Source organism: Mus caroli, chromosome 11 (assembly GCF_900094665.2).
Source record: "Mus caroli chromosome 11, CAROLI_EIJ_v1.1, whole genome shotgun sequence".
Taxonomy (NCBI): Eukaryota; Metazoa; Chordata; class Mammalia; order Rodentia; family Muridae; genus Mus; species Mus caroli.
Genome location: NC_034580.1, coordinates 69,477,989 through 69,494,019, shown reverse-complemented (window position 1 = coordinate 69,494,019; position 16,031 = coordinate 69,477,989). Strand labels below are relative to the sequence as shown.

Sequence of the window (16,031 nt, the reverse complement as noted above, 5' to 3'; positions counted from 1 at the left end):
TTGTAGACCAGGCTGGCCTCGAACTCAGAAATCCGCCTGCCTCTGCCTCCCGAGTGCTGGGATTAAAGGCGTGCGCCACCACGCCCGGCTTGTTAGCCCAATCTTGTGAGTGTCTCCCGTAGATAATCAGAGATATTATGGTAGCCATGGTCAGGGGTCTGGAGTTCAGAGAGAGCAACGCCTTGAGTCTGCAATCTTTCTGCCTCAACCTCTCCAGTAGCCTGAGTTACAGGTCTATACCTTTATTTTTTTTTAGCAGCATGTCTGACTTTTCCCAGAGCTTCCCAGGGGTATATCTGCATAGTGAATGAGATGTGAGGTGGTAAGCAGGGCTGCTGAGGGATGGTGGAGTGGAGAAGTGTTTTTGGAGGGCTGCCTTGAGCCCTCTACTGCAACCACTGCAGTGGTTTACAGAGGCGCTGTTTGTTCTAGGTACATCTATTTGTAACCCATAAAGGAGGGAGGTACAGGGTGATGTGAATAGCTGGCAGGGGTGGGAAGGTGTGAATAGCTGGCAGGGGTGGGAAGGATGGGCCAGTGCTGAGAGTGGGATCTCAGTAGGGTCTCTGAATATATGGGGGCCAGTTAGAGCTCCGGCATGGAAACATGGCATTGATGGTGACCTGCGGGGTGTAGGACCCTTTGAACTGAGTGGGATGGCACACACCTGTGATCCCATCACTTAGGAGGAGGAGGAGGAGGCAGGAAGATTTGGAGTTGATGGGGAGGTTCTGGACCTCAAGGCCATCCTCAGGTGTTGTCTGGGGCACATGAGACCAATACACCTGCCTCAAAAAAGAAACAGGCCAACAAGAGCTTTAGGGTGTAATCCGGTTAGGCTAAAGATGGAAAAGGATCCCATTCAATGTGCCTTAAGGAACCCAAGAGATGCTCAGGACCGGCTGAATCAGGTCCAGGGAAGTTCAAATAGAATCTTAAAGAGAGAAGAACAAAGTTGGAAGATTGTACTTTAGCTATTAAAATTTACCACAAAGCTATAGGCGGCATGATACTAGACTTAAGTCAAAAACAAGCTATGTAAAAGAAGACAGACACTGAAAAAAAAACACATCTTACACCCTTTTGCTTATGTGATATGTCTAGAATAGGCAAGTCCCTAGAAACTGGGCAAGTTAATGGTTTCTGAGGATTTGGGGATCTGTTGGGAGAGTGAAATTTAGAAGATAATAGATTCTGGCCAAGGAATGGCTAGTATGATGTTGATAGTGGTAACTGTGACACAAGTTTGTGACTGTCCTGAGAAGCACTGAAGTACACCTAAAATGGTATATGGAGTTTGCCTCAATAAACTTTTGTTGTCTTTTGAGACAGGGTCTCATGCAGTCCAGTCTGACCTCAAACTCCCTGTGTAGCCCGTAAATGAATTATTCTTAACATAGATGTAAACAGAGAATTAAAACAGTGCCTGTATTTCTTTACCTCATGCTGGTCCCCAATAACTACACAGAGAAGCCAAGATTTATCTAAAACTGCACCTCAATAGCTGAGCAGTTAAATGACCTACCTAGCCTTCGATGGTCATCGGACCTCCCAGACCATCCCTTGATACTTGCATATTAATATAGATCTGGCTCTTTGGGCTTCAGGCGTGTTTCCATGATCTTTCTCTCTGGACCCCTTCCTCGTGGCTCTAAATCCTTCATCCTCCTCAATGATCTGAATCTCCTTTTCTCCCTCTCCCTTCCCTCTGGTTGGCAGACATCCCGCCCTATTCTCTATACTGTCCAGCCATTGGGTGATCAGTATTTACTGACAAGGCAGAGAATAAATGTTAAGAATTGTGTACACACACTTGAGGCAGGAGATTCTTGGAATAAGCACTACAATGCCAAGTCCAGATTGAAACAAAATGTGAGGACAGAGAAATCAGCATTTGAATAACACAAGCATAAACTTTACACAGTATACAAAAACATTATGCCTACATAGCAAGAGCTGGCCTTGAATTCCTGACCCTCCTGCCTTTACCTCCCCAGTCCTGGGATTACAGTGTGTGCCACATGTCCATTTTATCAATAATGCTTTAAAAAAAGAGGACTTAGTTAGCCTAACCCTTTAAGGGTTATATAGCCACTGTCCAATCAGTTTGGATGAAGAGATGGCTATTTCTCTAGGTGGGGGGATGTTTGTTCTCAGGATAGAAACCAGGAAGATGCTAGGAGAGGTCAGGTCCACTCCTTACTTGCTGTGGGACTAAAAAGATCTGGTCATATCCATGCTCCAGGGTCTAAGGCTTTCTCCTTCTGCCTCTGCTGGCTGAAGCAGCCTTCCTCCTGGAGCCTGTTTTCTGCTCAGCAGCAGACACTCCTAGCCCATGGTTTGTGCGCCTTGATCTCCTTGGCTTCCTCCCCAGGGACCTGGTGTCACTGAGACTGAGATAGCCCTGGAGGTGTCCCTGAGGCAGGTGGTTCTGAAGATGAGGTCTGCCCTGTGGACACTGAGCGTTGAGATGTTATCGCTTGCTGTCCAGAGGCTTTCCAGCCACTGTGTGGAGAAGGGACCTTTGCTACTGGCATTTGAGAGATGGGGAAATAGGCACTTGGAGAGGTCGGGAATCTTGTTCAAGGTCATCAGCAAAGGTCAGTTGTGAAGGTGGAGTTTGAATCTTGTGTTTTGTTCCATGAGGGTAGAGCTGTGTGTTCTCAGCCCATATCTCCTGATCAGGGGTCATGTGTCTAGGGTCCTTAGCCACAAAATACTCTGCCTTCCATCCCTGACCTCCTGGTGCCCAGCTTCCTGCCAGATGCCCAGAATGAGAGGGGCATAGGAAGCCTGCATGAGGAGGACTCCACCCTCACCCCAGAGGTTAGGACTTAACTATTGTTGGGGATGCAAGGAAGATGGGGCTACACAGGAACATGGAAAAGGGGTGACAGTGGTACCATGCAGGAGAAACAAGCTTGAGTTGTGGGTTGGCAGGTCCAGGTTCTAGACCTGGGCTAACAAATGGGCAAGTCAGTAACTTCTCTGGGTCTATAAAATGGGAAAGCTGGACCAGAATGGCCTCTTCCTTCCTAGCTTTAACATGCTAGCTGTACGCATGGCCTATGCCCGCCCCCTTTCAATGGTGAGGATCACACCCAGGACCTGTACGTGCAGGGCAAGTTCTCAACCACTAGACCACATTCCAGTCTTGCCTTATGTCCTTTATGCCCTTTTGTATTTCAGGGGTGAGGGGAGGAGAACCAGAATGATGGCAGATGCTCCCTGCTGAGCAAGTAAACATGCAAGCTTTAAAGACTGTGCCCTTCATGTTTGGATCCCCAAGACTGGACATTGGGCAGGCACTAAAGGAGATTCTCAGTATAGGTTCACTGAACGAAGAAACTGTGGGTTATATGCTTATCCCATCACAAGGAAGTAGGATCCCAGATAGAAATAAAAAGGCAGAGGCAGGCAGAGGGATGCAAGTGGAGGGATGGAGAGGGAGGGGAGACAGAGGCAGGCAGAGGGATGCAGGTGGAGGGATGGAGAGGGAGGGGAGACAGAGGCAGGCAGAGGGATGCAGGTGGAGGGATGGAGAGGGAGGGGATGCAGAGGCAGGGGGAGGGATGCAGGTGGAGGGGTGGAGATGGAGGGGAGGCAGAGGCAGGCGGGGGATGTAGGTGGAGGAGGAGACATAGAGGTAGGAGTATGGATACAGGTAATGTGGTCAGCAGGTAGGAGTCCCACACCTTCAGTCTGCTTTGGGGGCTGGCTTAGGACAAAGACCTAGTAACTAAATCACAGTTGGCCTACTTACTCCTAGAGGGAATCCCTGGAAGGAGTGCCCTCACTCTGTGTGTGTCTGTGTGTCTGATGCATGGCTCCAGTCACCTGAGACAACTTTTGTGCTCAGGGAGAGCCACAGTGACCAAATGAACATGAGCCTGGGTGAGGACTAATCGTCTCTACTGCGGGGGAAATATCAAGCTCAAGTGGCCAAATCTGAGTCTATTATCTCGTAGGAGAAAACACCTAACTGGAAGTTGGAGAGAGAGTTAAGAGCACTGGCTGCTCTTCTAGATAACCCTAGTTCCGTTCCCAGCACCCACACGGTGCCTTACAACCATCCATAACTCCAGTTCCAGGGGATCCTGTGCCCTCTTCTGGCCTCCTCAGGCACCAGGCACATGCGTGTGCATATATACATACTGGCAACACATATTTTTTACACAGAATAAAATAAATTAATCTTAAAAATATGGAGCCCAACTGCATACTTGATGGCTCATTCGCTCTTGGCCCCTTGAAATGATCTCTTAGGCAGACAGACAGACATAATGGGTCAAGTGCAAGTTTGCCTTTGGATTTCTTCCTCGAGGGAGGGAAGCAGAGGTCTGACTTGGGGTGAGCATGCTGTGGTTTGGCCTCAAGCAGCCATTGCTCTTCTGAATTGATGACGCAGCTAAGGGTTCAAATTCTGTTAGAAAAAAGATAGGTATGCAGATGGGAACAGGCAGTGTTCAGTGTTCAGTGTTCGGTGTTCAGTGTTCAGTGCAACTTCCCCTGGTCACCAGCACCCCTGAGCGTAGCTGCTATAGGCACTGTGCAGGATAGTACATACCACCTGTTGGAAGTGCCTCTTGCTTTGTCACAGCTCTCTACAAGATCCTCCCTTTTTGGAAACAGGGTCTCACCATGTGACCTTGGTTAGCCTGAAACTCACTGTATAGACCAGGCTGACTCAAGATCGCAGATTTGCCTTTCTCTGCTTTCTGAGTGCTGAGGTTAAAGGTGTGCACCTTCATACCAGTTGTTGTTGCTTTTGTTGTTGTTGCTTTTGTTTTTTTTTTTTTTTTCCCACCAAGACTTGCGTGCCAGCCTGTAAGAGCAATGTACAATCTAGGTGATTATCTCTGCAGACATCTGCTCTCTTGGTTCTCTTGGTGCCAGCCCGTGACAATGTCATCAGAGGAGAGAACTAGTGGAGCCAGGCCTTGATTGTCTGGGTACCAGTGTGTGTTCCCAGACTCTCCAGAGAGCCCCTTTCTCTGCAGTCCATCATTGATCCCTACTTAATGGCTCTTCTCATACTCAGAGCCTTATTGCCTCCCTGAAACTGAACCAATTCCTGAGTTCCCCACCTCTACAAAGGGGACCCACATCCACCCGGGGCTCACTCTCTCTAGTCCTACTACCCTACTCTAGTCTGCATGGTTTTATTGCAGGGAGACAATAAGGCTCTGAGTCAAAGGTCATGATCAGCAGTTCATTTCTCCACTGGCTGGCAGATCTTTATTTACCGTGGGTTACAAGAATCTTTCGGTCACCACAAGGATGTTCTAGAACTTTCTGCAGTTGACTCATCCTAGCTCCAGTCCTACACACCTAGGATGCTTGCAGAGGGTTTCCTGGGCTTGCCAAAGACATGGGGAGCTTAATGTTTTGTGGGGAGATGATTGAGTCAGTCCAGCCAACATCTCTTGGCACCTTCATTCCAAAGCCCCTGTCAGGCCAGGGATGGTGAGGGGGTGAGAAGTGGGGTGGGAAGACAGTCTGCCTATGGCAGCCTTCGGCCCAATAGGGAGAGCACAGACAGTTGCCGTGGGGATGTAGCAAGGGCCCTTTCCTCTTCTGGAGACAATAGGCCTAGGCTGTCTCTAAGAGTGTGTGAGATCAGTGGTCCAGTGGGGGAAGAGAGGCTTGGTGCTGCATCACTGCATCTTGAAGGCACTGAGGTGTGAGGCAGCGTGGGTGGGAGGACCTAGGAGCTGTTGTTCTTGCCAGACAGGAGACTGACTGGTTGGGCTGCCTGTAGGAGTGTGGCTGGGCTGTGGGAGAGCTTGGCCACAAGGAGAGGGCTTTCTGAAGGGGTGTCAGTGGTCAGGTTCAGATACTTTACGGCATGTAGACCAGAGTGGGGTAGTAGGGTGGGTCCCCTTGGTAGAGATGGGGAACTCAGGAATCGGGTCAGTTTCAGGGAGGCAACAGGGCTCAGTATAAAACCTCTCTGTCTTTCCTGTTCTTTATCCTGTGTTTGGAGTCCAGGAAGTTATACATGCCAGCAAGTAGAAGGGAATAGAGAAGGAGAAGGGTGGAGGGCTAGAGGAGCTGGTATATGGCAGGGAGTCAGAGAGCAGTGCCCTTTCTGTGGCCCTGCAGGCACAGTGGGGTTATGTTTACTCTGGCCCCCCAACCTAACTCAGCTTCTGGTGTGCCTTCAGTGGGTGAGCTCCAGTGAGCTCCTTGTGCCTGGCAGTTGGTGCCCAATGTTGCAGGGGGAGCCATAGGAGAGTTCTTTATTTCTGTGCCCAGTATCAGAACCTGGGCCGTTAATTTCTTTAGGATGGGTCCTGAGCACGAATAGTGTTAGTGTTAGTGTGTGTGTGTGTGTGTGTGTGTGTGTATGATCACCAACGCAAGTGGACATGAGCTTAGAGGGCCCATGTGGGTGCCTGTGTGGTGCCTTTTTTGGCTTTAGCAAGTTCCTATGGTAACCACGAACATGTCTGTTTTGGGATCTGAGTCTGGGGCGGTGTGAGTGGCTACCAGGAGAAGCAAGGCAGGCGGGTGCTTAGCTGGCAATTGGGCTGTGTCCTGATTTTATTGCCAGGCACTGGGGATGTACCCGGAGGTGCCATTTGCTAGGTGGCAAGTTCTGCAAACTCTAGGGACCTATATGCTCTTAATCTCACCCTGACCAGTCCCATCATGCCCAGGAAGCTTTGGTGAGTCCATGCTCTGATTTCTAGGTGGTGGGTGGTTACTGATGGCATTAAGTTCTGGGGACTGGGGCACCTTCTCAGGTGGGTGTGAGACAGCAAAGCAAGATTCAGCTGATCCCTGGATCCTGGGGAGGGTGTCTTCTATGTGGCTAGTGGAGTCGTGGAGTGGGATGGACATAGCTAACTGTGTCAGTGAGGAAGGTGAGGACAGGAGTTCAGGAGGATGGGATGGCTTGCCTGTGGCCTGCCAGTCTAGGCTCAATTCTCCCTTCAGTCTTCTTCACCCCACTCACTTTCTGGAAGCCTTGGGGATCTCCACAGGTCTCTCAGACCCTCAGCTCTGCAAGGCCTAGATGGGAGGCTCTGGATTCTATGGAAGGAAGAGGAAGGAAGTGTGCTTTTTTTGTCTGTGCTTTGTCTGAGCCTCCCTGGGAAGCAGATTCCAGAGCACCAGTCCTGGGAGTCCCGAGAGAAGAACGAAGTCATCAGGAGAGACCCTAGCTCTTAGGTTCCTGGAGGCTGAGGACTTGAAACAAGCAAGGCAAACTCGCCATGCCTTCAACTCCCTCTGCCTCAGAAGCCAGTTACGCTTGGTTGTCTCCAGTGTCAGGGAGCTCATGACATTTTTAAGGGTGCCTGCTTGCTCACTGTTTTCCCGTTAATTTCATTCCGAATCTCTGAAACTGCCATTGCGTAACCAGTCATAACCCTCTTCCTCAAAGAAGCCCTTTTCTCCTGAGAGCTCTCCAAGTGTGCAGAAGGCTTGCCCCTTTGACTTGTCTCTTCTCCTCTCCTGGGTGACCAGCCTGGACCTTCTCTGTGTAGGCTTTCTCAGTGCCTGTACTGCATTTTGTTGGAAGCTTTCTCGGCAGCCTGCATCAGCCCCACAGATACGAGGCATGATTTTGGTAAGCTGCCCAGGCTGGCCTTGAAGTTGTGATCCCCTTGTTGCAGCCTCTGGAGTGCTCAGACCGGTCTTGTTAATCTTACTGCTTTGCTGGAGGTCTGGAGTTTGGGCAAAGTCCGGACAAGTAACTTCTGAGCTAAGAAAGAGCATGGACAGGCTTTGGGTTTACCTGTGGCTGACCTTGGTCTTGATGTGCTAAGCCCTAGCCTCTACTCTTGCTTCTGCAGCTGATTCCCCAACCCCTATCCTCGGCTCCCCTTTCCCCTTTCCAGTTCTTGTCCCCTCAGTGACTGCCTGATCATTTCCGGCTCTGTTCCCAGGCTGGCTCCCTCCCAATTAACCTTTCTCGTTTTCATATCCAGTGCTTCCTCCCTCTCTGGGCTGAGAAGCCTCTGACTCATGTAGGGCTGGTCCTCCTGTCTCCTAATTCAGGCCCATTATCTCCTGCCCAGACAGTGATGGCAGCTGGGAAGTTAATCTCCTCCCCCCTGTCTCTGCCAGTGTGATCAAGGCCTCAACTCAAAAGCCACTTAACTGTCCTGGTCTGGGGAGTCAGATGCAGGTATGCAGACTCCTTTAGTGCTTGTCTCCAGGAGCTGTTGTGGGTTGGCCCCTGTCTCTGGTAGGGGTGAGGTTGGTAGTCATGGTCCTGTGGAGCTTGCTGGGACTTCTCTTTGTGGAATGCTCATCAACTGTCTTAGGTTCCCCGCCAATAGTAAGATCCTTGCTTTCTTTCCACAAGGTAGTGATCTCCAACTGTCTGTGCATCTGGAGAATGTCATCTGGTGACTGTGAAAATTCTAATCACCAGCCAGGCGTGGTGGGCGCTACAAGCCTGTCCTCCCAGCTCTCAGAGGCTGAAGCACAAGGATCTGAGTTCAAGGCCAGCTTGGGTTACAAAGAAAGGCCTAGTTTCTGGGAAACAAACCGACAACAACAATAAAGTCAATGTCAATGAAATCAGAGGGTTCTGGAGGAGCCTGGCACCTGCACCTTCTCAGGACTCATGAATGACATTTGTAGGCAGTGAAGTCTGAGAACCGCTGTCTCGAGGGACTGACAAGCGTGATGGTGGCCCATGGGTCAGGTGGGGGCTCCAGGTGGGTCTGTCACTCTAATCCAGGGCTCGACTCTTCATAGTGGTCTGGATGGTCCCTGGGGGTGGGGTGGAGTGCGGGGGTGGTGTCTGTCCTGGCCCCTGTAGGATGTCTAACGAAATCTCCGGATCTCTACCCACCTATTGCCACTACCACACACCTTCTAGCTGTGGCAAGGAAAACCATCTCCAGGTTTAACGGAACTTTTGAGGTCATAGCCTCCCTACCATCCATCAGCACTCTCAAATGTGTGCAGAACAGGATCTACCGACCAGTGGGTTACTTTGTAGATATCGGAGGCAGGCAGTCTGGGTTTAAATCCTGTCTCCACCTGCTGGATGATCTGAAGCAATTTAGTAATCTCAGATTCAAATCTCACCTCTGTCAGTTTCTGGATTTGTTTTCTTGCAAATATGCCTCCACCCTTCCTTTCCTGGTTTAGCTTCCTTCACTCCTGGTATATACAGCCACTGCTTCCTCAGCCTCCCGGAGCAGAGAGAGTTTCTCTGGTCAGGGGCACAGTGAATGCTGTCTCTGTATGGCTTCTGTCTGTTCTTATTCCCAGCAGGAGCTTTCTGCAGTGTTTGTTGCCCTGACCAGGTGGCTTGCCTCCCTGCCTCTGGCTGATCTGTGAATAGGCAGGCTACCCACTGTGTGAGCCTCCGCCCCACACCCAACTCATTCTGAGAGGGTGGAGTGGGCGGAAATCCGCGCCTGGCAGGCCACAAAGCCACATAACTGACTTGCGGGACCCTGCCCTTGGGGAGGAGGGTGCTGACAGCAGCTGGCTTGGCCTGGGTGCTTGGCTGCTTTTAGATGCCTGTGGTAGGCAGGAGCTGCCGCTGCATGAGGAGTTTCACAGGCCCGTTAGTTACTGAGCTCAGGAGCTGGATTCAGGAGGGACAGCCCCACCTCCATTTTGCTATGACCAGTGTAGGTTGCTATGACCAGTTAGTCTGCTGGCCAGGCAGATCAGTCCAGGGGCTGGGTTAAAAGGCAGCTCCCTGGGCCCCATCTGAGGGATTCTTCTTTTATCACCCTTGGGTGGGGCTCAAGAAGCCTTGGTGTTTGTACCACGGCAGGACGTGGTCCTTGAGGTGAGGTAGGCCACAGCTGCTTGGGATCTAGTTTGTTTAAAGGGCTTTCACCTTTGGGTCTGGGGAGATGACTCAGTGGTTAAGAGCACCGGATACTCTTGCAAAGGACCAGGCTTCAATTCCCAGCATCTACATGGCAGTTTACAACCCTCTGTAACTCCAGTTCCAGGAGATCTAGTGTCCTTTCCTGGCCTCTCCAGGTTTCAGGTATGCATGTGGTACACAGACATACATGCAGGCAAACACTAATACACATAAAGTAAAAATACATTTTGTGTGTGTGTGGTTTTTGTTTTTTTTTTTTTTTGAGACAGTCTTTTTTTTTTTTTCTTTTGAGGGTTTCTCTCTGTAACCCTGGCTGTCCTGGAACTCACCCTGTAAACCAGGCTGGCCTCGAACTCATAGTGCTCTGCATGCCTCTGCCTTCCAAGTGCTGGGATTAAAGGGTATACCTTGGCTAAAATAAGCAAATCTTTTTTTTTTTTTTTTTTTTTTAAGCTCTGTTCCCACAGTGCAGATCCAGTAGTCAGGTTCGCATGCTCTGGGTGTACGTAGGGAAACCACACAACCTTCCTGTGCTCCAGTTTCCTTACCAGTGAATATTAATAGTGCTACACACGGTGCTGCTGTGAGCTTTGAGCGTGATAGCTCAGGAGAAGCGTGGAGCACGGTGTCTAATCATAGTGCTTCTGGTGGTGTACAATAGTCCTGGGCTGTGTGATCGCATATAGAACCGAACGACATGCCCACAGGACTGTAAACACCCCCACGGACCCACCAGAGCAAGCTGGATTGATGTGCGCATCCACTCACGTCTGCCCGATGACGACAGAGGTCACTAGACAGACAGGAGACACTGGGGGCAGACGAGTGTGTGTGTGTGTGTGTGTGTGTGTACACAAAGCCCGGAGGACTGGGCCTTTCTCTTACTCACATGCTGGTATTATTCCCAGAGTAGCAGCACCTGGGCTGAGCTCTAGGAGCCCAAGGTGCCCCTTGTTTCCATAGCAACCACTGTGCGGCAAACAGGAGAATGAGGGGGAGGGAAGATGGAAAGCCTGCGTTGCAGGCTTCCAGGGCCTTCCTGCCTTCTGAGCTGGCTTCCTTGTCTCCTCTAAACTCAGGACTTCCCCTTCCTTCTCTCCTCTCTCCCTCCCTGCCTTAGGTAGTGCTGTGCTAGGCATCTGGATACTTGTGGCCCAGAACGGATGGACCATTGCTAACAGTTTTGATGTGGATCTGGAACTGAAACCTGGCCTCCTGCGTGCCAGGCAGGTGCTCCAGTGCTGAGTGACACCCTTAGCTGACAGCTATCATTTTAATCTAACATTCACCAACTCTTTTCATTTTAATATAATATAGATAATAGAAAAAGTTTCCTTCTTCCCTCCCTTTCTCCTTCCTTCCCTTCCTTCCTTCTTCCCTCCCTCCCTGACTCCCTCTCTCCCTTCTCCCTTCTGACAGTCTCACCTAGCCCAGTCTGACCTTAAACTCATTATGTAGCTAAGAAAAACCTTGAACTTCTAACCCTCTTCTTGCCTCCACTTCCCAAATGCTGGGATTACAGGCTTGCGCCACCATGCATGGTTTATGCAGAGCGGGTGTCCATGCTAGGAACTACATCCCCAAAACATACCTTGTTAGCCCCTTAGGTGCATCACTCAGTGGCATTAGGCGCTCGAGCCTTGCTGTGCATCAGTGTGCACTTTATTATCGTAAATGGATCTCTGCACCCACTCCATAGTAGCTCCTCATTCCCTATTGTCTTCCTTCCCATGGCCACTTACTATAGAGGCTTCCCGATCCATTGGTGTTGCAGCATATGTCAGAATTTATTTTGTGTGTGTATGTATGGTATGTTCCCGTGTGTATGGGGGCCAGGGTAGTATAGATGTCTGTGTCTCTGTGTGTATGGGGCCAGGGTGGTATAGATGTATGTGTTCCCCTGTGTATGGAGGCCAGGGTAGTATAGATGAATATGTTCCTGTGTGTATGGAGGCCGGGGGTAGTAAGAATGTATATGTTCCCATGTGTATGGAGACCAGGGGCTGATGTTTGGTGTCTTTCTCAGCTGCTCTCCACTCGACTACTCTCCAGCTCATTTATTCCTTTTGTTTCCCCTTAGTTTTGAGACACTCTCTTATTGGCCTGCCAGTTCTGCTAGATTGGTTAGTCAGCGAACTACAGGGACCTCTGTCTGTGGCTCCTCAGGGCTGGGATTACAGGTGTGCACTCCAGTGACTATATATATCACATGGATGGGGATTGAATCCAAGTCCTCATGCTTGTTTGGCAAGCACTTTATAGACTGGGCCATCTCTTCAGTTTCATACGATTATTTAGAAGTAATCTATGGGTTTTGTGTATGTAATTGACCTTTCTGGGTTTCATATCCACAGATTCAACCTACCTTGGATTGAAAATACACATAGTTTTGGACAGAGCCTCACCATGTAGCCCTTGCTGGCCTGGGACTCGCTCTGTAGATCCGGCTGGCCTAGGATTCATAGAGATCCACCTGCTCCTGTCTCTTGAGTGCTGGGCTTAAAGACATACACCATCATGCCCAGCAATACATATATCTCAAACCATACCTGCATTGCACAGGTGCAGACCCCTTTGCTTGTTATTATTCCCGGGATGACACAGTGTAACTTTTTGCTTACACAGTGTTGCAGAGTGTTAGATGTCATAAGTAATCCAGAGAAGATGGGCTTCATACAGGAGGATGTGTGGACTCCATGTGGGTACCAGTCCATTCTGGATAAGAGACTTCAGCATCTTTGGATCCTGGCATCTGCCAGAGTTGATCCTGTCCTTTGAGACTACTATTAAAAATTCACACATGTGCCATCCTTACAGATGTATACCTTTAATCTCAGTACTCTATAGGCAGAGGCAGATGGATCTCCATGAGTTCGAGGCCAGCCTGCTCTACTAGTGAGTTCCAAGACAGCCAGAGCTACATAGTAGAGATACCCTGTATCAAAAAAAATAAGTCATGCATGTGACATCCTTTTGACTTTTCCCAAGGTGCCCTATTGGTCAGGTTGTCTGGATTCGGAGCTAGGCCCTGCCTCTTACCAGTTGTAAGTCCTTGGACAGGTTATTTCATTTCTCTATGCCTCAGCTTCCTTATTTGTAAAGCACAAAAGTGTTGTTTAGGGTATGAAGTAAGTTTGCATATGTTTATTGCTAAGAATAGTGCAGGCAGGAGCATAGAGTCCATCAGATGTGTACATGCGTATGTGGCTGATGCTATTATAGCTCTGAGTGTGCCCTTCCTCGGGGATTCTGGAATCTCTAAGGACAACTTGTAGTTCCTTCTTTTTAATTGCCAGTCAGAGTCTGTTTATACATTTTGCATCCTGCATGCCTGGATCCCTTGGTCATTTTTATGTTTTGATCTCTCAGACACTGTTTCAGTGGCTGTCCCCATTGGACCCTCTGTGTATTTGTGAGAGATGTCCGTGGCAAGGGTAAGAAGGGATGCCATGGTCCTCAGATCTCTGTGGTACTGCCAGAGGGATTTTATCCACCCACCATGTCTCTACTGCCCACGCCCTCACAGTTGTGCAAGCCCAAATCTGATCGGCAAAATCACATTTACTTATTCCGAGGGCACTAATAGAACTCTGGATAAATGAATGGAAATTCTCTTTCTGCAGCCCTCAGATCACAATGTCTGTCTCCTTTGAGTTCCTCCCTGCAGGACTGGGTGTGTTCTTGTGTATTCTCTCTCTCTCTCTCTCTTATTTTAAAAGCTGGTTCAAAAATATTTTCCCATACTGGTACAGCCCTTCCCCATCTTTAAAAATAGTGTTTTCTTGATTATAAAAATAGTACACGCTCACTGTGAGAGATTTAAAAAATATGTACAAATGTTGAAGTGAAAAAAATAAGAATAACCCATAACCCACCACCCAAAATAAATTGTTCTTCTTATTTATGGTGCTGGGGATCGAATCCAGGGGTTCATGCCTGCAGAGCCACTGCCAAGCCACCAACCAATGTCCCCTCTACACGTTACTGTTTTAGTGTTTCCTAATAGTCTTTTTTTTTTTTTTTTTTTTTTTTTAGGTTTTAAAAACGTGTTATGTAATGTCATTTCAACACTGAGTGATCTTTTAAAAGGTGACTCAGGGCTTGGGGTGTGGCTCAGTTGGCACAATGCCTGCCAAGCATCTGTGAAGGTCTGGGTTTGATCCTTAGCACCACATAAAACCAGGGATGGTGGTGTATTCCCATGATCTTGTAATCTAGAAGATGGATGCAGGAGGACCAGAAATTCAAGGTTATCCTCTGCTGCATGGCGGAAGTGAGGTCAATCTGGGCTAAACGAGACTCTGTCTTAATACCAGAGCAAAACACAAACAAAACAAAATCCCAAATCAAACAATGTACACCCCCACCATGATTTAAAATACTACTTACCCTGTGATCATGGGATCCCATAATTAATTTAGGTATTGCTTTATTTCTAGACTTTAATGTTTTTAGTTTTGGCTATAACAAATTATACAAAGGATCTGTATAACATTTTTTGTTAATGTGTTTTTGACTATTTCCTTTGGCCAATTACTAGTAAAGGTGAATCTTTCCTTCCTTCCTTCCTTCCTTCCTTCCTTCCTTCCTTCCTTCCTTCCTTCCTTCCTTTGTTTGAATATTTGCCTTAAATATGCAAGGCCCTAGTATCAGAATAAACAAACAAAGTGCACTTTGCTTCCTGGGACAGAGTGCTCAGGCCTGACCCATTTAGACAGACACATAGAACACTTGAGAACATATTCACCATTGCAGACAGTTCTGTTAGGCAACACTGGCTGAGACTGAAGGCCAGGCTCCCAGGTCAGCTTCCAAGAGCCAGACAAGCCCAGACATTGTACCCAGTCTGTGACCTGTCTTCACCTCCAAGGACAGGTATCAGAGGTGTGCAAATCCAGTGACACTAGATGGCACCAAGGAGGCAGCCACAAACTGGTATGGTGCAGCTGGTAGCTCTCAGAGCCCTGCCTCCTAAGGCCTGGGACAAGCGCAGAGAGCTGTCACCATAGCAGAGTCCTAACGTTTGGCTAACATTCAGCTTCACTGTAACATGTCAGGGTCCTGACATATCCTGAACACACACACTCCAGACTTGACTCTATAAGGTCACTCAGGGTCACATACACACAAACACTCCTAGTACCACAACCCACTACAGCTGGACAAAACCAGCCGTGATGTCTCAGAGCTTGCCATGTCCCCTCCTGTCCTCTCTAGTCCTGGGAGCTGGCTCTTCTCATTCCTCCTATCCCACCCCTATATCATTTTATTTTTGAGGCATGGTTTCATTTTGTAGTTCAGGCTAGCCTTGAACTTGTGGTGATTCTCCTGCCTCAGCTCTTGAGTTTTGTGACATCTGGTTGGACACCCCACAACCTCCAGAATCCCAAGTTCCCGAGGGAAGCCCCATCACCTTGGGAATTGATGCACACCCATCTTCCCTTGGGAACATGCTAGTTTCCAGAGAATGGGAAGGCTGTGTTCAGAGTAGATGTGCCCCTGTGTTGTCTGTGAATCTAGGACTAACTCACTGGAATGGGATGGCATCTAGTCTTGTTAAGGGGGAGCCTAAGGGTTTTACCCACATGGTGTGAGCTCAGGAATTTACTAGGATTCTAATTCTGTTGAAACCATCTTGCTGGGCTGGAGAGACACTTCAGCAGTTTGGAGTAGAGTAAGTACCACCCTTTCAGAGGACCTGAGTTCAGTTTCCAGCACCCACATCTCATATCTCATAACCATCTATAACTCCAGTTCCAGGGCACTCAACACCCTCTTCTTAGGGACTAGGTATGTGATACATGGTGGCAAAACACTTAGACACTTTAAGAAGGTGTGGGGGGTGTGGAGCCAGCGAGCGAGCGAGCAAGCGAGCAGGCAAGGGTCCTGGGGATACACACTGGTGTGGGCTTTCAGACCTCAGGGACCTGTGCCTGTATGTCCTTCTCTATTTCTATTTCAGGATGCTCACACAAACCCAGGCAAGATGAAAAGAGGTGGTGGCTGAGCTTCCGAGTGGCCCTGTCGTCAGTCGGGCATCAGGAAGAGTGCAAAGATAACCATGTTTTGAGCAAACAGAGTGGAGATACAGTGGCAATGAATTAGAAATAGTGCGCTGGTCACAGGGAGGAGGCAGACAACCAGAAGGAAGTGGGCTGAGGTACCCGCACTTCTGAATCTTCCAGGGGGGGCCTCTGTCCAGTGTCTAGTCTCAGTT

At 49.0% G+C, this 16,031-nt stretch overlaps 1 protein-coding gene across 2 annotated transcripts in view; it reads left to right on the top strand.

Moving 5' to 3' along the window:
• Rap1gap2 (RAP1 GTPase activating protein 2) overlaps positions 1-16,031 on the top strand; it is a 201,578-nt gene that overhangs the window by 25,176 nt on the left and 160,371 nt on the right. Inside the window, exon 1 of one of the 2 annotated variants that reach the window (XM_029483717.1) lies at positions 6,589-6,671. The exons of the other annotated variant lie outside the window; for it this stretch is intronic. Within the exon in view, the coding sequence (XP_029339577.1) occupies positions 6,655-6,671 (17 nt within the window). The 5' untranslated portion in view covers positions 6,589-6,654. Of the gene's footprint in view, positions 1-6,588; positions 6,672-16,031 lie in introns of those variants that run through there. 2 annotated transcript variants of the gene reach the window in all.